Source organism: Caloenas nicobarica, chromosome 1 (assembly GCF_036013445.1).
Source record: "Caloenas nicobarica isolate bCalNic1 chromosome 1, bCalNic1.hap1, whole genome shotgun sequence".
NCBI classification, from domain to species: domain Eukaryota; kingdom Metazoa; phylum Chordata; class Aves; order Columbiformes; family Columbidae; genus Caloenas; species Caloenas nicobarica.
The window spans coordinates 109,220,185-109,241,439 of NC_088245.1; the positions used below are offsets into that span (position 1 = coordinate 109,220,185).

Here is a 21,255-nt window from a genome sequence, read left to right on the forward strand (position 1 = left end):
TTCAGATTAATATAGGTGGCCTTTCTGGAAGTAATAGAAGAGACTGGTGCAACAGGAGGTGCCCATCCTGTCATGTGGTTGGAACATGGGTTCAATGGCCCTACACTGTATTTCTGGAAGTATTCCCTGACAGCTGATTGTGGTCTTGGTCACCTGTTGCCATTTGCTGTGTCCCACAGCTCACTTAAAAACGTAGGGGTTTTTCCTGTTCTGGCTGTACCCCAGAATGGACAACTCTATTATCACTGAGGCCTGGTAGTTTGCATGTGTGGTTAGATGAATCATAGAATGTCTGGGGTTGGAAGGGACCTCTGGAGATCATCTAGTCCAACCTCCAACCCACCTGCTGAAGCAGGTTTACTAGACCAGATCACACAGGAACGTGTCCAGGCAGGTTTTGAATGTCTCCAGAGAATGAGACTCCACAACCTCCCTGGGCAGCCTGTTCCAGGGCTCTGGCACCCTCAAAGTAAAGAAGTTTCTCCTCATATTCAGATGGAACCTCCTGTGTTTCAGTCTGTGCCCGTTGCCCCTCATCCTATCATTGGGCACCACTGAAAGGAGTCTGGTCCCATCCTCTTGACACCCACCCTTGAGATATTTATAAGCATAAAAAAGGTCCTCCCTCAGCCTTCTCCAGGCTGAGAGCATGTATGAATAACCATTCAGCAGACTATTTTCTTCCATTAATTTTCTATGGGAAAAACAGTTCTTTTGTAATTGACAACATAGACTGCTCTGTATGGCACTGACTACAGCTCAGGAATACACACCTGGACTGACTTTGAAGGCACCAATGTCTCTTTTAGAAGCAGTGTAATTGTAGTAAGAATTCTGCTGCATTAATAGTTGACTTTTTCTGTGGGTGTCATCAGTGGACCTTCATAGTTTCACCACTGGTGATAGCCAAGTTACTGAGTTCATAGCCAAATCAAGTATTTTTATACAAGCTATACTTATGACCGTAGTCCTGAGGATGTATCTGCTAAAAACTGCTGCAGTATTCTGTGGAGTATTCTTGTGATCTAATTGTTAAATTCACCTCTCTGTACAGAACATACTGGGATATGATGTATTTTAATGTATTTTTTTGTACAGTTTTATGTTTTGCTTTTATTTCACATATGGTAGTGTTTCTATAGAAAAAAGTCCTCTAAAAGGTGCTGTAAATTGTATTAGTATTTCCAACAGAAATACTGAAATACAATGTGCTGCCAAAAACTTTTTGCATATATTCCCCCCCCCAAAAAAAAATTAATACATTCATAGTAGTTCCTACTGACTACTAATCTTGGTACAATTTGTATTTGCAGACAATTTAAATTACAATGTTAACAGTATGTTCTTGATAGTGAGAATACACTGAATACTGTAAATTCTGCAGTTAAAATAATTCTTTCAAAATTTCTTAGTCTCTGATGTGTGAAATATATGATAAGAGCATACGTTTTATGCTCAGCAGATAATAAGTAGAATTGGAATTTTTTATTGTTAACTGCACTGATGCCTATAGAACAGAATACAGATCATATTGCTCTTTTTGTCTTGTAAGAACAGATTTAGTTTGAGTTCAGGTATGTGTATTTACAAAGGAAGGCAGGTATTATTCTGCTGCTAATAATCTTCCTTTTAACTGAGATTGCTGAAAATTGAAGTACACTGTAGAGAAGGAGATGAAAGGTAAGGATAGTTGTCTTCAAAGTTGTGCAAATTAATTGGCTAATACTATAATTGTGTGCAGCCTGGACCACATATGAGTTAGGATTCAGTAGTTTTGAGTACCTCTGTGCTTTGTGCAGGTAGCAGCTGTGTAAATTACATAGCTCATCTTCAGGTTCCAGCCTGATCTTGTGTTGCATAATTATCTTATTCTGATGAAGTGAGGAGGTAATTGTGAGGAAGTGTAAGGCGGTGGTAGTTGTTGTAAAAGCAGATCAAAACAGTAAGAAAAGCAAGTTAATGCTATGTCATGAGGGAGGAAAAATTAAAGCAGGGAATTTCTATGCCTGATTTGAATAGATATACTCCAAATATGTAAATTTTTATTTAAAAAACTCTCAGTGCTGGCTTAGAACACCTCAGTGCCTTGAACACTGTACATAGTTTATGGCTAATTATTTTAATAGCAATAAAATGGAACAAAAATGAAACAACTGTCATGGTTAAATAATTCTTTTGGTTAAATAGTTCTTTTAACTCCCTATCCCTGTCCTTCCTTTATTTAAGTAATGCAGCCTAAGTTTTCTGCTCAATTAAAGATGTTTTGGTTTTTATTTGATGTTTTTATTTGGTTGTTTCAGTTGGTTGGGATTTGTTTGTTTGTTTGTTGTTTTTGTTTTGCGGTGGTTTTTTTCCACTTTCCTACATTATTATTGACCTTTAAGGATTTTTTTACAATTTATTTGTACACTTGTTTATCTATTTTCACTGTATGAATTCAGTCTCAGGAAACATCTGTTTGAAGGGTAGCAACACTGTTTAGCTTCAGGGCAGCTGGGGATCTCAGGGACTTTATTTATACATTGAAAGGGAAGGTGTCAAAGACTGTTGGAATTACTGACTCACTGGAATGGTTCTAAAATATTAGGCTGTGATAATGCAAATTTAAATCAAAACAAAATTATTTTTATATGTGTGTATGCATGTATGTTTATGTATATTTATTATTTTAATTCCAGGGCAACCTTTTTGGGGAATTTGAATGTGAGAATATGCAATGCACACACACATGTGCCTCAAATTCTCATTGTGAGATGTGAGAACCCAGCAGCACATGAGTTACTGTAAGGCAAACATGGCTGTGGTGGGTTAATACTGCAAGGTCACTCCCGAGAAGCACATTCCTTATGCTGCCTGAAATATGGAGAATTTGGCTGTTCCCTTCGCCCTAGGAAGGATGAGGCCACCCACGTCCATACTGCAGCTTAATCTGTGAGAAACTGGGGTGCAATCCAGTCTGCCTAAATCCTGCCTGAACCTTCAGCTGGTACCACCAGCTCTCTGAGCCTGCTTAGACATTTATCAACACTTCCCTCCTCAGCCTTAAAGTTTCTTTAGCATTCACCTGTGGCCACTTGGGGATGCTAAAATGTCTGTTCTCAGGCAGTGGAGGTCTGTCCCTCGCCAGGAGCCCTGCTGAAATGGAGGTTGGCACCTGGGCAATCTGTACATTCCCTGGAAGCTCCTGAAAATGAAGCCAAGTGAGGAGACTGGTGGCAGCACCTCTATTCATGATAATTTAATGTCTGCTGTTGCTGAAGAATGGGTAGGGCCTGCTCATCACAATGTGGCTTTCAAAGCCCGTTTCCTGCAGGATGTGTGTAGTTTGTTTTGCATTTATATTAAACAAAAAAAAAGTGGTCACTGGGAATTGCAACCAGAACCCTTATTTCCCTGCTTGCAATGCAGGCACATGATGGTTTCTTGCCTATTGTGTGACTGGGCTTCCTACTCATATATTGCCATCACCACAGTGTTTTGCCTTCAGGGAAGGCTTTCAGCCTGGAATTATGCACATCTTGGTGCATGAGACACTCCTCTAGGGTTTGAAGGACTGAGTTTAGTGACTCTGCAGCTAAATAATGCTGAGATACACATGCTACAAGTAGATGGAAGGCCAGGTGACCACCTTCCAAATTGCCAGTACCTGTTTCTTCTGGTTATCTATCTGTACTCCTGGTGGAAGAGAGAGATGCCTTACAGGCATCGTGCTGGAGGCAGCCTGTCACTGTGGGAAGAGCAGGTACCCAAGTGAGGGAGGATGCTTCATATTTCAGAGGTGTGCCAAAACTGACCAAACTGAAATCAATCTCATTTTTTAGAGCCATACCTTGAATAGGGCAATGAGACCCTTTTTCCTCAACTATTGTACCTAGTCACTGACTTTATATCTGTAAAACAGGATATATTCAAAGGCATAAAGTTGGAGCCTTTTGCTGTTCCCCAAAGATATACTTGTTCATTTGTTCTAGGATGTTGCTAGCAGTGGCCCAAAAGCAAAACAGTGAGGTAGCTCTGAACTGAAGGTTCATTGTTATCAGTGAAAAGTGGAATGTAAGCATTGTTATTAAACAGTGTCCAAGCTTCAATACGGAACTCATTCTGTGTCCCTGGATGATTCAAGTTTCAGTTCCCCCATGGGTAAAACAGATGCTTTTCTCCATTACTGTTATGCACTGTAGTTGTGTTACTAACATTTGTGAAGTTTACTGAATTATGGTAGCACTGAACTGTGCAGATACCTAAAAGGAGCAAGGTAATAAAATCAGTCAGAGGTTATGTTCTGGATCAGATGTGTTCTCTACAGGGAAATGTGGTTAGAGCAGCTTAAGGAGAGGCAGTAGCTTTGGTATTCAGCTCTCAATTTGGGTCCTAACTTAGTTTGTTCTTGGGAAAGTCTTTTAATGGTGAGCTTTAGTTTATGTAGCCAAAAAATGAATATAAAAGTTACTTATTTCATAGTTTAGTAGTAGAAAGCAAAAGTTTTGATGAAACATCAGGTTTTGCTCAAGCAAAAGATGTGTTTTTCTTCAGTGTACTTTACATACGAACTGTTGTGACTTTGGACAATGATACGGTGCTGTGTGATCAGTGACGTTCTAAGGATGCACAGAACTGACTTCTTTAACATTGGATTAAATTTGCATTTATTTAAGTAATATAGCCAAGATACTCTTTAATTAGATTTGCAGCATATGCAATCACAATATTATTAACCTCTCCTCTTTGGGAGAAAACTGTTGTTGTAAGCCTGGACATTCATTATCATGCTAAGCTAAGAAGCTGGATAAATCCCTGAAAGGCATCTGCTACTCTCCTGACACCGCTTCTCCTACTACATACAGATAGAGCTTTTCATCTCTCTGGTAGTTCACCTTGTAAACATCTTTCTCTGGTTTCCTCACCCAGTAATGTTTTCTGGAGGCGGAAGACCTATGGCCTTCTCTTATTCTTTAGCCTTTTCAGTCATCTGCAGCTGGGGGAAGAGAAGGAGATGCTCGCCACTAATGTATTTGTTTCATAGGGCTGCCAGCTGACCATCCGCATTTCTGACCAGTGTTCATGGAAATCAATCTGTTAATTTAACAGCATGATGCCAGATAGTTTCTTGTCAGATTCTGAATTGCTTAACAATGTACTAGGTCTGATAGACAGGAATTTGAAGTGCAATGTTGTTTTCTTAATGCACTGATTTTTATTTATAAAATGCAAGATGGGTGATAGATACGGAAGTTCTTAAAAAAATACGCATTTCTTAAGGTGAATACACTTTCCTCCTCAAAATTCTTTTTTTTTTAGCTGAAAAATGGGTAAATGCTTGAAGCTTGAAATGGTTGATAAGTCAAAGAGCTCTGGCCGCATGCCACTTATAACAGGCAACATTGAAAGAATGAGAATTTTTATTATCTCCCCATTCCAGTAACTTTTTAAAATTAAACACTGGAGCGTTTTTTGCATATTTCATTAGCTAGAAAATAGCACATAGCTTTGCAGGTTATATTTAGTGGAAAGACACTACTTTTCCTTCAGTACTGTAAAGATATTATTACTTTTCCCTTTTACAAATCTGCAAGTCAGGAAAGAATTACTTTAACTGAGGAAAAAAAGGTGACTGTTCATGGAAGCAGAAAGCTCTTGTTGACTTTCATGGGACCCTGGTGACCCTTTGAACAGGAATACACCTGTAAAGGTACGGACTCTGTTCTGTTTATCATTTGACTATAATTCCACCCTCTAGATGATGTAGTTTCAGTGTGCATTAGGTTTGCACACTGCTTTTGAATGATGCAGCTGTTCTGTGGTTTCTTTGGGATACATATATTGGATTTTTCAGCCTGTAGGTTATTTAGTACTAGATCTTGTGGCATCCTGAAAATACTTGGTTCAGGTCCATTCAATTGTATTTGAGCTGCCTGCATGTTAATATTTCACAGAGCTCCTCTCTGGCTCATAACATACACTAGTACTCAGAGAAATCATGAATGAGTACAGGAGTTTGGGAATACTGTCATGGGTGTGGCTGCATAAAAACAGATGGCATGAATGGTCACGCTTACTTTCAGAAAAAGGAAAGATTGCTGCAGTTTTCCAAGCTGGAATTCAAAATAAAAGTTCTTTTCCAGGCTGTTGTAATATTGTCATCCAGATGTGCTTGCTGCAAGCCAAAAAAACCTGCGGTTTTTAAAAATATGTTTCATCTTGCTCAGAGACATCTTTTCCTGGGTGGTAGCAGAGGGAGCAGACCTTTAACAGCACCCCCTCCTAAGCTTTCTGCTATTTGGGTTTATGGGTGCTGGGACATTGCAGGTGATGGAGAAACCAGTGGGAGGTGAGGCTGAGATGAGGAGGATGTGTCAGAGCCGTGTGCAGCTGTGCAGGTCTCCCACGTGCCCATCTGGCCCCACTGAGCCAACCTGGGTAGCCCCAAGTATGTCTGGAGCATGCTGATGAGGCTTCCCAGCCTGGCCAAACTTCTGGGCATGTAGTGGTGGGATGAGATGAGATGAGATGAGATGAGAAGTTTGGAAGTGGCCTGATACTGATGTTGCAGCCACCCTGCCTGCAGACTCGCTTCTCCTGGCGCAGAGATTTGCCCTCCCCTTTGAGAGGGTGATGGTCCCTTCTTGTGCCATCCCCTAGCAGTGGTGTTCATCTGGCCTTGGGGTATCAGTCCTTAGGTGGCATGGATGTGGTCTACCCTGTCTATTCCTCCTTTACTTTGGCAGTAGACTCCTCCAGCAAAGATGCTGTAATCTTCTTGGCAGAAACAGCTCAGCACGACCTCTCAGAGCACCCCTGTGGGGATTCCTCACTCTCCTCTCCTTCTTCCCCTAGTTCCCCGGTCTTTGCAAGCCGTAACTTGCCTTGCTGCTCCTTGACCCCATATTCCTTCTCCTCCTTCCTCATCAAAAAACCCCTGTGACCTGTCCTGCTCCAAGCTCCACCTTTCCACAAGGTGCTCCTTGGGGTGCCCAGGCCTGCACCCATGCAGTGGGCACGCTTCCCCCCAACCAGGGCTCCCAGTATTACCCAGGGACCGGCTGGATTGTGCTTGTGTGCAGTGCCTGACCCGCAGGCTGTACCTTCTCTGCCCTCGGCCCTCCCTGTGCTTGGCGATGAGCTGCACTGGCAGCCGGGAGTGATTCAGGCTCTGTGCAGCAAAACCCAACACTGGGCTTAGGCTGCCACCACAGAAACTTCTCCTGACTACAGCCTGTAAATGGCAGTTGGTTTAACAATGTAAATTTGTTTTAAAGCAAGCAACAGTAACTTATGTGGTCCTTAAAAATGGGTACCTGCTCAGTATAGTGCACTGATTTAAAAGATAATTGCTCAGGTCGTTTTAATGTAAGCAAAGCGCTCTGCTAATCTACTTATCTATTGAATTTTCAAACCAATAATAAAACTTCCTTATTACTGTCCATTTTTGCAGTACATGGGAGGATAAAGGATACAGTAGGGGCTACACCACAGTAGGGGCTTTGAAAGTTTTGCCCAGAAGCTTCATGGTTAGAAGCTGAGAGTTGCTAACTGTGGTGGTAATGAGAAAGTGGAAGATCTTGAGGAGAGATTAGAGAGAATAAATTCAAGTCACACTTAAAAGAAACTGTCACTGAATTGGGTTTCTGGAAAACAGTTTTCAGTTCCAGCAATATTTGCTGCCTTTCCTCTTTCCAACTTGACCTCCTCAAATAAGATGGCTTCTGTTTAGTCTGTGTCAATATGAATTTTGATGGGATCTAACTATGTGTGAACTGAAAAGCATGCCTCCTACATGGACATCAATTTCCTTCAATTTATTGTCGACAACCTCTTATGTGACTTGCTCCTCTTAGGCCAATTTAGTAGTTTCTTTTCAAAAGATGAGAAGTGACCAAGGACTTCAGAACCAGATAGAAAACTTCTGTCAGGAAACTAAGTAAAAGCAGAGCATGAACTCAATTTGAAATGTATAGTAAACTTAAAATTTTCCTGTGAAGAATTAATTTAAATTGTTTATATTCATGAACTTCTAAATCAAATACATCAGATTTAGTGCTTTGAAGTGATTTTTTTTCTTTAATCCCCCTAACTCTCATAAAGAGACTAGATAATCTTCCATTTATTGCAATGTAAGATGTAGTTGAAATACATGATACAGATGATCTCTGCAAAGTATGAAAGTGCATTTAAAATCATTTAAAAACTGCTAGCATAACCAACTACCCCCCACATACACTTTATTTATATTCATCTGGCTATTTCAGTGAGAAACAGATGGCTTTAAAGCACAGCTTTCACACGCAGCATCCTACCAACCTAAATGGCAAGAATTTTACATCCTGACTCTGTAACTGGGGCCACTTCATGATCTCCTCAAGGCTCCCTGTGCTGCTTTATTCAACAGAAGGATTCCTCTCCAGAAATCTGGTTTTAGTTGTTACATTAGGAAATTAAAGGGTACAATAACTTACATACAGAGATACCTTACATGAACTGTAGGCCTTTAATTCCTTCTTTTGGGTAGCAAATGAAACCTTGTGTATGCCCAAAGCGACATTATGGAACAATGGGGAATAAATTGTTTCTAAGCCGTGGTGGGAATCCCTCAGAGTAGGAAAACTGTTTTAAGTAGGAAGGTATTTTTTTATAAAATCATAGTATTAAGAGATAAAGCTTGGACTTACAGAGACTTGGTTTAGATATTGTTGAAACATTATGGAGACTTCATCAGGATGTGGGAGTTGAGATGAAGTTGATTATGTTCATGTTTCATTTTATTTGAAGTATAATAGCCATATGCCTACTGCCCTGGACTGGAAAGAGTTCCAGCATGCTTGGAAGTCTTCTATGGAAGCTGGAAAATATCGCAGAAAGGTGCATATTGTCAACACCCTGTTTCTTTAGTCACAATAATATTACTATGGAAGTGCATCCTGGATATAATGAACTTTACTGCAGCGAACACAGGACAGGGAGGTTCACAGTACCTGAGGAATAATGGTGAGGTTTGAACCATGTCTGTGATTCAGGGTTACTGGTAAGTGTTAGTGTTGGCTTAAGTGGCATGCTCATATGGGAGTATCAGCTCTTAAAATAAGTGATATTAAGCAAACAAAGTGAATTTTGGTGTAATAGAAAAGAAGATAAAAAATAAGTAGCAACAACCAATGTGTGATTACCTTGCTTAAACATAGCTAACAAATACATATTTGTGTCATATTGCACTTTATCAATGATAAGGAACATCTGCAGTCTCTTTGTTCACGTTGTCTATTTGGCTTTTTTCCAAATACGTTGACATGACATGATATAAAGTTTTTACAATGATGTTACCTTTTCACTTCAGAGTTCTAGATGTTCTGTCAGTAAGAATTTCACTTCTCATTTGGATAATTTTCTTCTTAACATCGTTCTTGTACAAGGTGTGAAGGAAGGAAAATATTTGTAACCGTGATCTTTTAAATATCAGAAAAACTTACGTGTTTGTTTGGGGGGTGGGAAGAGAGAGAAGAAAGTAGGAGAGCTGACAAGTTTACAGAAATAGTCACTTTCTAAGACTATAGGCCAAGATTTTCGATGGATGTATGATTCTGTGTATTGCCACTCTACGTACCAAGCTTGAAAAGGCAGGGATTGAATATCTTAAAGCATTTCAAGATAGATACCTAAAACCAGGCATTATTTAGACTGAAAATCATCGTCATGAGTTGTACTGTTATAATATTTGAAGTACTTGTTTCAAAAATGCAAAGTAAATTATTCAGAAAGTTCTATCCTGTGTTTATAAAGAAGGACTTGTTGCTTTCCATGTTAGTCAAGTTCTTAATTTTGGACTATTTCAAAATGCTGTAATTCAATTAGGAAAATTTTACTTTGGGCTAATAAGTAGTGGTTAGACTACATTTCTGTCATTGATTTACTGTATTTGTTTCTGAAATAATGATGAAAGAAGTACTATTTTTTTTAAAAGGCCTTGTGATTCTAATTTTTTTATTTTATACCATTGTTAGCAGTGTGAAGAGTAGAAGATTTTCCTGAACTGTTTTGTGCTTGCATAAGCTGCTAAGAGTAGAAGTAGTATGACTACATGTGGTTAGTGGACTTTAAATAGTCACCACGGAGTACAAAATGGTCAGTTTTGAACTGAACAGTTGGTGCAGAATCCAGGGCTTTTTAACTTTCTAGTCTCTAAAGTCTATGTACCAGAGCTAATTTTGAAAACACTTTGAAATTTAATTGTGCATTTGTAGTGGAGTAACAGTAGTTTATTAATTCTAAAACCTGAAATGATGCATATCCATCTTAATGCATTATAATAATTATTTAGTTGACGTGATTTATGTGCAGTAATTTATTTTTGACATTTCTAGAGTTAATCTCCTTTAATATTTATATACACACTCCTATTATGTTATTTTACTGATCTTATTTAAAAAGGGAACATTACATATTGAATACTGTACCTCAATTTTATTGTGATGATTTTACTGGTTACCAGGTGGGGTGGCAGTTGAAAAATTTGGTGAATGCACTACGAGAGGATCCGAGTGGTGTTATCTTAACTTTGAAAAAGCGACCTCAGAGCATGCTTACCTCAGCACCAGCTTTACTGAAAAATATGAGATGGAAGCCCCTTGCTCTGCAGGTAATGAAGCTTAATCATAAGTCATACACCATCATTTTAACTATAGATTATCTCAATGATGCTTTATTATGCTTCATCTCAGCAGCATATGGATTTACTCTTGTATACTTTGAAAAATTGTTTCTGAAATGATTTCTCTGCAGTTTGTTCTCATAGGCTCAAATGAAATTAAACCTGTTATTAGAACTTTTCAAAGAAGTAATCATCCCAGTGTTTTACAATGCAAAAAAGTAGTCCCAGATAACTTTTCTAGCCAAAGGGAAACAAGCATATTTCAGAAACTGATAAATTTTAGTTTGACTTATTGTTAAGCTCTCAGTGCAGTATAACCTCAAAGAAAGCGAGGAGGAAAAGATCTTGAGTTCTCAGTTTGATCAATTATGGAATCACAGGAAAATTTATACGGTGATTTATTCAATAAACCATTCGACCATCAAAATTTCCTCATGTAAATAAAGCTGCATGGATGCCAAAGTTGTCCTTGAGAATGAACCCTTGTGCTTAAGGAGATGTAGCATCCTGTTGGGCCTTTAATTTTAGTAAGCCTGAAATGTGCTGAAAACCATGGAATGGTTTAATTAAAGCTTTTGCGTGTTTCACTCTGGGATAAAATGTCACTGTCATGTATTACTCTAGGGAATAAAAGTTATGTTCAAACTGATGAAAGCATGTAACCAACAGATGGACCTGACAAATAATCCCTTTTTTAGTTCAATTCAGATAGAACAATGTTTAGGATTTTTCTTTTTTTTGCATAAAGAATGCATTCCTTGGGACATTTTTATTATCACAATAAAAAGTCTAATTTAAAATTAAGTACATTTGAGAGAGAAAAGGCTTCTGGAAAGTCTGGGCAAATGGGAATTAAATATAGAAATGCCGCTACCAATAGCTGTGGTCTTTGCCGTTTAAAATATTAAGAGTTTTGTAAAAAGAACTAATGAAGAATTTATTTCAAATATGTATATATACATATATATAAATTATTGTATAATGGTTAAATGCATCGTCTTTGAAACTGAATGAGTTTTTAAATGATTGAGGTGTCTTGGTCTTTCAGATATGAAGGATTAGGCATGTGACAAAAAAACTTTAAACCAAAATTATCTTATTAGCGTCTGAATGTAAAATTGCAGATCTTTTTGCATGGTATGAGTGTATGAATGGCCATACTTGAAGGCTGCACTTTTATTATAGCTTTAGTGAGAATATAAATTTGAATGAAAAATGCACATCATTGCTTTAAATGGGGTGAAATACTGTCAGTCTAAATCCTCTTTGGGTGACTTTGGTAATTCTTTGGGTGAGTTGGGTCATTCAAAATATTCCTTTTTGCTTCACTTTATCATTTGCCGCTAGAATAACTAAACTGAAGACCCCACAACAGAAGTTTCTGACATGAGCCATTGATGCAGACAATAGCAAATAAGCAATTAATTCAAGGCGGGCTACTCCAAAAGGGTGGGAAGAAATTGGATAGAAACTAATTGCCACCATTTAAACTAATTCCAGTAGGGAAGTGAGAATTCCTGTGGTCCTTTTACAGTGAATGCAGTCATGAGCCGGACTTTTGAGCCTGCTTGAAATGCCACACTCGCTTCCAGAAGCAAAAATCCAGTCATCTTTTAGTGTTTTATTTGGCTCTGACTTCCATCTCAGCATCCTTAGTCCAATACAGACACTAGGGTGTTATTCAACTGACCTAACTTTAGATGTCTACTATATATGTATCTACATATCATTCAGGTTTCTCATTTTTACTCCCTTTGGCCACTGGATGTACAGAACAGTTACTGGATCATTCATTTTGGCCTATTTCAGATTGATCTACCTTAGGATGAGGTGAATTGGAACCCTACTCATGCCTCTTTCTCTGCCTTTGATGCTAAAGGGGGTCCGGACAGCCAGCACAAATGTGAATTATCTGTATTAGATGAGACTGACCCTATACAGAGGTTTTCTGTAATCTTACAGGTTTGGGGATTTGGGTAATGCAAGTATTAGTTTTGGTGTGGGGTTTTTTTGCTCATAGCATAGAAAATATGAGTGTTTTTAAGGTTAATATGAGTATAAATAGAGATACTGTTAGAAGTTAGAAATATAATTCTGATATCCCAATGATGTTATTCTGATTTTATCAAACATGACACCAGGAAAAGGCCAGAACCTCAGTCAACACTTAGGTGTGCAGTGTGCATGTGTGTGTCTGTTGTAATTTATTATTTTAGTCCAAGAAACAACAATTTTCTTAAGTAGACTAAGTGTCAAAAAAGCTCCAGGGTGAACACAAACTTCAGAAGCTGCATAATGTGGAGATTTCTGTTGTTAATTTATGCAGATCAGAGGTGAACAGATGTTAATGTCAACTGATGTTAAAGTTTAAATGTAGCCAAAGTGTGAAATTGGCACTGTATGTTTGATTAATAACAAGCAGCGAGAGCAATCAGAGTGTAGTGTAATTTTATGGCCATCAAAAATATGAAGAAATTACGGGTTTTTTAACAGAATTAACTTCAAAACTTTCTGAAAAAAACTTCATAAAACCCATAAATTTTGTAATTGCAATTTGCCTTATGGCTGTTCTGAAATTTCTTATGTTCCTGATTCATGTGAGGCTGCTATTTAATAAAAGCTCGGGAGATAGTGTGAGAGGAGAAGGTGAAAGTGATAGGAAAAAATAAGGAAAAGCAGTACTTCTATCACCTTTGGAAGCAGGGGAAATTTCCCTATATCAGGATGTCATGAAATAATTGAGAATGTTATAACTGTGCTGTCATCCTAGAGCTAAGTTAATTGAACCATATGTATTATTCAATAGACACAAGCTATAAGGAAATTATGACTCAGTAGTAATTATATTAAAGTACAAAATATGAACAAAATATTAAAAAGACTTCAGAATAAGATATGGGGATGAAATTCTGATAAAATGGGAATTAGGATCTGCAAACGGGCTACTGTCGGTTTTTTGGTTCTGCAAATGGAATGAACAGAGGAAAAACAAGGTGTCACATCCTAATCAAGTTGCAATAAGTGAGGTGGGAAGGTGGAAGTTTGCTGTCATGTAAGGAGGCTGACACAAAAGCAGAGACTGAGTTTTTGAGTACAACCCACCAGTGAACATGTTGAACAGCTGCTACAGCAAATGTAGACGGTAAATACTTCAGTGAATTAAGAAAATCATTTACGTTGATATTTACTTTGGATGTTTTAATTGAGACCCTTCAAAACTTAATTCTAGCTGAAAGTGAATAATATTGAGGTATTATGGGTAAATTGCATTCTGCTTGTTTAGTCAATAGTTGTATGTAAGAACATGAAGTTTGCCATTTGCAACTACATGAAAAATGAGACTTAATGGAGAGCTACTAAGTGTGCCTGTAAGCTGAGCAAGTACTAGATGAGTCTTCCAGTTCAGGCAGTGCACAGGTACTGCCAGTGTGTCAAGGGTTTTGATGTGTGAGTGACAGGGCATCCTGGTAATGATATTATGCATTCTGATAATGAAATGTTTAAGAGCTTTGTGTCCCCTGTTAGTGACCTAGATTAGCCATATGCCAGCCGAACCTTCATGTTCTCTGAGTGTGGAAAATGCTTTTAGATCATTCAGATATTAACGGGGTACTAGTTGGCATAAATACTTCTTAGGATGTTCAGTAGTTTACTTTGAACAGCTCTGCCTTCACATCACAGTCTTGCCATGCATTACCAGTCAAATGCAGTCTAATTCTTTGGGTTGTTTTGGTGTTGTTTTGGGGGTTTTTTTTCTTTTTTTTTTTCTTTTTTTCTTTTTTTTTTGGGGGGGGGGGGGAGATGGAGAGTTTGTTGTTGTTTTTGTTTGTTTGTTTTTACTTTTAGCAGAAATGCAGAATATTCATTCTTTCACAAATATCCTTAGAATAAATATGAAAGGTTAAGAGAAACAAAGAAGAACTAGGCATCCTGTGTAGCAGTCCTGAAACTGATATTGATGTACAGTAAAATAATACAATTAGCCTATGGCTATACCACGCACCATTACATAATGAATTTGTATTTACAAATGCATTAATTCCAGCTCTAAGGTCAAGCAGTACAGAAAGAAAAACATCATTTGTTTTTTCCCTCGTATCCTGATTAAAGGAACTGCTGTTTTTTTGTTTCGTTTTCAGTCGCTTGATGATTGTCTGTTTTAATACCCATCAGTATCCAACTTCTTGCAGATAATCAAAGTTTTCCCTTGACACATTCTGGAATCATGTCAAAATTCGTGAAATCAAGGGATTTTTCAGCCTGCATTTTTTGTTATTGCTTTTATAACATTTGAATTAGGCAGCTGTGGCCTTAGGGAATTTTGCAGTTGTCTTTGAAATTGAAGGTATTCATTAATATGGCATTGTACCATAAATATTAAGATGTTATGCCTGCAAAACAAATCTTACTAAATTTGCCTTTCAGTTACCTTTTCTGATACTCTGATCCATTGTGCAAAAGCCTGGAATGGTATTTCAGATTGTGATGTTTGTATTTCTGACTGCTACTGAATGTGGTGAACAACCCAAAGAAGTTTAACCTTTCACTTTTAAAAATTTTTCTTACCTGACATAGCGGTAACAGAATTATCTTTGAACTCCCCTGTTTTTTGTCTGGTTCAAAACCGAACTTAAATAAACATCCTTGACTCTAGATTGTCTGTTTTATTTCTCCTTCCCACTTTGTGTTATTTTGGAGAGGTTTCAAAGGGAGGGTCCCCGAAGTGCTGTTTGAACAAGGGAGGAAGGTTTGCTAGAGAAGATTCTTGGAGCGTATGAAATCTTATGTAAGTCGCTATCATCATGCTAGCAAGAAACTAGCTGCAAAGTCCTCCTTTGCCTTCTGGAAAATGCTTTGTTAATTAGTCAAAAGAAACTGGACTTTGAATACGGTGCAGAAGACTGTTCGTCGAGTTTCTTTATAGTATAAAGCAACACGTGGCCATGCTTCAGCGAATTTGGACTGTGCTTAGCCGGTATCAATGAAAAGGCTCTTACTGCTATCAGTGAGGTTCTGGACAGGTCCACTTGCCAGCCGTATCTTGTGTGTTGACTTGGAAGAAAACCTTCTGGACCCCATTAAACGCTCTGTCACCCCATTACCAATCTTATTTAAATGTCACCTTTTGTATATTTGAAATAGTTCGCTGTACTTGTTTTGTATGTGATTAAATTCTACTGTTACAAAATCACCAAGACCTCAGTATCTGTAATTTTTTAAACAGACTTTATTTTGGATTAGATATGCATCATTTCTCGACTATGATCTATTCAGTGTTTTAACCTCCTAAGAAGCAACAGCAAAAACAACATTCCTTGTTTGAGAGAAAATGCTTTTATTAATTTTATTTGATATTTTTCCTTACTTGTTTATATTGCCTCCTTCCTTCATCTAGAGACAATGTTATATTCTGTTTTAATCATTTATGATCAGAATTTGTGGCCTTACATTTTTTAATCATTAAATTTGAATAAAATACTAACTTGTTGGCCCTTCAGTTGCTTTGTTGTCTTTTGACTACAAGGGAACTGGGCATTCTTTGCAGAACTGTTGAAATGGATTCTGACTAGGTTTGCATACAGAGTATGAATTAGTTACAGTATTTCATTACTTCATGCTTGGTCTTACAAAAAGTTTATTTTATTGGAAACATTCTGTTCAATAAATTGTCATAACCTTGGTCCAATATGAAATATATACTTGCAGGAAAATCTGTTTACTGATGCAAATACTGTATAATGACATTTTGTATTGGTTTTGCTTATGTTTTTAAAAATTGTATGTCTTTTTCTGGAGCGATGTTTCTCAAACTGTAAATTGGAGCTTCCAAGGGAGTTAATGAAAGATTCAAAGAGTTCTAAAAAAACATTAAAAAGAATTTTAGATGGTATGTATTAAATATTAATCACATTCATTGTTTAGAGAGAAAAAAAGCAAAAATAATATGCTGACTTACTGGAGGGCACCCTTGCAGTTCCTTCAGGATTGAGGATGGGGAAAGCAGCAATAGGGAGGCTGGGACCTCAGGGCAGAGCTACCCAGAGGCAGAGCAGCTCCTGGAGGAGAGTGTCTACACCTCAGTCCTTATAGGGACTTCTTACTTTCTTGTGCTGGGGAAACATGGCTGGTGTAAGTAAAGATGGTTGGTTATCTGTTCCTTGGCCAACTGACAATTTGAGAAAGGGTCCATAAAGACTAAAGATCCTGAAGGAAGATGGTGCATCCAAAATGTTTGAGAAATAGTACTCCAAAATTGAAGTATGGATTTTGTGTCTGTCTTTCTGGGTTAACATTGATGCAGGGTCCTCTGTGGGACATTTCTGAGGCTATTACAGTTTTAATATGTAACTTCTAAACTTTCTGTGTCAGGCTATTCGCATGGCTCAAGTATTTAACTCTTCGGACCTGAAAACCTTTTAGTTTTATTGCTGTTTCAGCAATCCCACTTGGCCTAGCCAGCCTACCAAAAGGGACTGCAGCAAGAAAAAGCTCTAGTGCTTGGAAGAGAATTAACTCAGTGATAACACTGATCTCCAACACATCCAATTCAGAGATACGTGAATGGAGTTCCATGGGTTTTTTTTCTGTTCGATGTGCTGCATATAGTCCACTGAATGGCTGCTATTGAACCAGAGAGCTACATGAGCTGACTTACTTGCAGGTGCACAGATTGACGCGAACTGAACAGTTGAGTTCCCTCTAAATTGCAATGCAAAATGCCATGTAGATGCACCATGTCTGCAGGTCATGTTCTGAAGGCTCTCTTTTCAACCAGGAGGGCCTTAAGACTTTTAATTCCTTATAAAATGAAAGCTGAACTCCTGTAGCGCAATGTGGTGGTTACAGCAATGTTCTTAATGTTTAGAGCTACGGACAGGAGAGACCATTTGAATGCTTTTACCATGTAGCAGTTATTTTAAAAGAGCTTGCTGATTTATCTGGTGATGATAAATATATTTAAAAAAAAAAGTGGTGACCCATTTTTAAATTCGGATTTCTCTTTTTTTTTTTTTTTTCCCAGTTACACAGCTTTTCTGTTTTTGTGGAAATAACCTGGAGAGTTGACTTTGGCAATATGACCCAAATATGGAAAAGATATGAGACATCCCTAGCATGTTTTGGGACAATCCTACAGGATTGCGCTTCCTCTTGTTCTAGATTGTATTATGGTTCCTACCCCTTGAGAGTTCTGGGTACCCTGGGAGGATCTACCCACATTGCCATCCTTTGAGATACTTCAGTCATTTAGACTCTCACCAATTATGCTGTAATTCCACCTCTGAAAGTATCCTCCTATCTGACATCAGAACAGTTTGAGAGAAATGTTTTACCTTCAGGTAGCTGAATAAGTTGTGTTTTACTGTAGTAGACTGAATGCTATTTCTTCCTATTGCATTCACTGTTTTAACCACCTTGCCTATCCAAAAGATGAACCAAAATATGCATTTGCCAAAGATGCACAAACTTCACTATTTCCAGCATCTTCCAGCAAACTGTTCTGGAGGACACACTGACCTCCAGTGGGCCGTGCATTATCAGGGATTGGTGAAGTGTGCAGTTACCCAGTAGACAGGTAAAGGTAAAGGGCTGTCTTCTTCCTTAAAGTGAAGAAGAGCAAATCCATCTACCCAGCTTGTCGTCCTCAGTGCTCCTGCCAGTATGAGCCATGAACAACAACAGCCTGGGCTTAACAAATGTAAACAGGGTCTAGGTCACAAAATTATTTTGGCTTAGAATGAGAAGTAATTCTACAAGCTACTCAGCAACACACAAATTTTTCTTGTCATAAAAGTGCAAGGTATCAAAGAGGAAATAACCAATGTTGCATTTGTAAGTGGTTCAAGAGCATCTATGGCTACAGTGTCACAGATGAAAATTTAAAGGGTAAGATTTTTGTTTCTCTGAAAGATTTTTTTTTTTTTTAGGTTTGTTTTTTGGTTATTTTTGTTGGTTTGGTTTTTGTTTTTACACAGTTTTGCCACCAACTTTAGTCTTCTTTTTGCAGACTTCTGTCTTCCTGTTTTCAGTGGTTGTAAAGTCTTTTACCTGTCTGGTTTTGTGTGTGTGTGTTTCTCCCTCTCTTTCTGTAAATACTGGCAGTCTTTCATTGGCCTGGCTACAGAATACTCATGTATTGGCTACTCTAATGAACAAGGAAAGTATTTTCAGTATCACCATTTACAGGAGATGGATTCCTAACATTCAGAAAATTTCTGTCATTTTGTAGCTGTGGCTCTAAAGGTAGACTTGCAAAGTTTTAACAAGAAAAACTTAGGCACACATTTTATTATGTTTGAGATAAATTATAATACATCTAACACAGCTCTATTCCTAAACCATGGCAGTAGCTGGCTAAAGGATGTCTGAGGTTTTCTAGGTGGCATGCATGATTCTTACACGCAGATTGAAAAAAAGTAACACAATAGTGGGGGCTTTGCTTGATAAGGATAAATTCAAATGGCTCATTACTAGCTTATGAAAGGCCAACATTTTGAAAAAGTTCCTGCTGTTGAACTCTTGGGATTTTCTCCAGTGTAGTCATAATGCTACAGTGTCAAGATTAATATCTAGAAAATGAGGACTGATTTTTCTGCACAGGAATGCCCTGTTGGTCTGTCATAAAGTATTCTTACTAGTGCTGGCAGAAGGATCTTTCTACACCCCCGTTCAACCAGTATTTAGAACTTCTCTGCTGTAAATACAATGTGACATGTTTGTGTCCTCCAGTAGTTATTTAGGTCAGAAATTATAGGTATGATGAACTCTCTTTAATCCCAACACTTCTTTCTTCAAGGTGTTGACTTCCAGTAAGATGGAGGGGAAAGAACGGTTTCAAAGCAAAACTCAGCATTTGTTTAATATTAGATTAATTTTAGGGTTTATGAAGATACTGTTGTACTTGCAATTTTGCCATTTTTCTTTTTCTTCTGCTTGACTTTCACTGTCATACAAGCCAGGCAACGTAAGACTTCTGTTATTAGACAGAGACATATTATTAGGTAGACTAAAGCAATCTAAGTTTGCTTCTCATTTCATTCTTCTGCATTTGTATAGAGACTGTTAGAAAACATTGCTATAATTTCCAGCCCAACAGTGATTTGATAAAGTCTTCAAATGGTTGGTCATTATTTAGCTAGCCAAGATAGTAAAGTCAAGGAAGAAAAAGAGGTGCCTAAATCATGAGAGAGAGAGTTTTGATTTAGAGGAGGGATTTGACAGGGTGTTTCAAAAAGGTGGACCCGATTTGAAATCACAGCACAAGGCATTTTGGGTCCATCTTTTTGAAACACCCTGTGGTGGACTGGGATGATAGCTAGAAAGCATAGTTGTTCTGTGAGGATAAAATTTATCTACCTGTGAGTAAATGTTACTTTGTGAGAGGTATGCCCAGGGGAGTGAAGAATAATAATAATCTCCAGTTTATTCTGTCTCTTAGTGCATATTCTCTGAAGATGCAGCACCTGATTTTACAGCATCTGCAGACATAAACTGAAGCTTTTACAGTTAATTTTTAGGGTGTAGAGCAGATGGGGGGAGATGACATTCAATTTAATGCCTACTTATGCACCTTTTACTGTAAACACTGGACTTTTTCATTACAATGTTAGTTTAATTAAGGAATTCACTGGATTGTGTATGTTACTTGCTCATTAATATTTCACCAGTGGCTCTACTGATTACTGTTTTTATGGGCATTGACTGTAACCTGACTGTGCAAAAGGGAAAAGGATGTAATCAGAGGAGTCAATTTTATAAGCACAATACATGTCCATATGTAGATCTGTCTCCACAGCATGAATATTTTTTCTGTCAGTTTAAAAGCACACAAAACTTTAGAACTGTTAATTATTTCTTTAACTTTCTGAACTATAGAATATAGCTTTTTCAGATAGAAATGTATAATATATAAGGATAATCATGATTGTTTCTCTCTCTCTTTTGAACCAGCCTCTTATTCCTAGAAGTCCAACAAGCAGTGTTGCTACGCCATCCAGCACTATCAGCACACCTACAAAAAGAGACAGCTCTGCGCTTCAGGATCTCTACATACCCCCTCCTCCCGCAGAACCTTATGTTCCAAGGTAAAAAAGATCATTTCAGGTACAACTCACTGTCAAAAATACTTATAAAGTAACTGACCATTCTGTTCCTACCTATTTGTCATCCTGCCCTGCAGGATTAGGCTGATAATACTTCACTTTGCAGTTGAACCGGTTATTAAGGATAGATATGCTGAATCAGACCCACAATGGTCTGAATCAGTGCCTTGTCTGCAAAACAACCAGTAGCCTTTAGAAAAGAAGGTTCAGTACCCTATTTTCTCAAATATGGAATAATCTATTGTTTGTAATAATCCTGTCTTATCTCAGAAGAGCAAAAATTATCTGAAACTCTGAATCTATAGCTAGGAAAAGAGTTCTTATCTGTCCCCTTGACTAATAATCATGATACAACAGGGGAGGCTGAGCTAAAAGCAAGAAACTTTCAACTTCAACATCAAGAGCATTGTTTTGTTCTGCCATATTATTTCTTTTTAGATATATTTGATTTGATAGTGGTAGAGGAGATTTCAGGATCACGTTTTAGTGTGGCCACCCTGTTAGATCCTGCAGTGC

General features: G+C 37.9%; 1 protein-coding gene across 4 annotated transcripts in view; it reads left to right on the forward strand.

Annotated features, from left to right (window-relative positions):
* Positions 1–21,255, forward strand: part of CNKSR2 (connector enhancer of kinase suppressor of Ras 2) — a 216,759-nt gene that overhangs the window by 105,508 nt on the left and 89,996 nt on the right. For 3 of the 4 annotated variants that reach the window (XM_065634105.1, XM_065634123.1, XM_065634113.1), the window contains exons 9-10: positions 10,481–10,627; positions 20,588–20,721. In XM_065634105.1, the coding sequence (XP_065490177.1) occupies positions 10,481–10,627; positions 20,588–20,721 (281 nt within the window). The remainder of the gene's footprint in view (positions 1–10,480; positions 10,628–20,587; positions 20,722–21,255) is intronic. The other variant, XM_065634096.1, reaches the window with a different exon arrangement.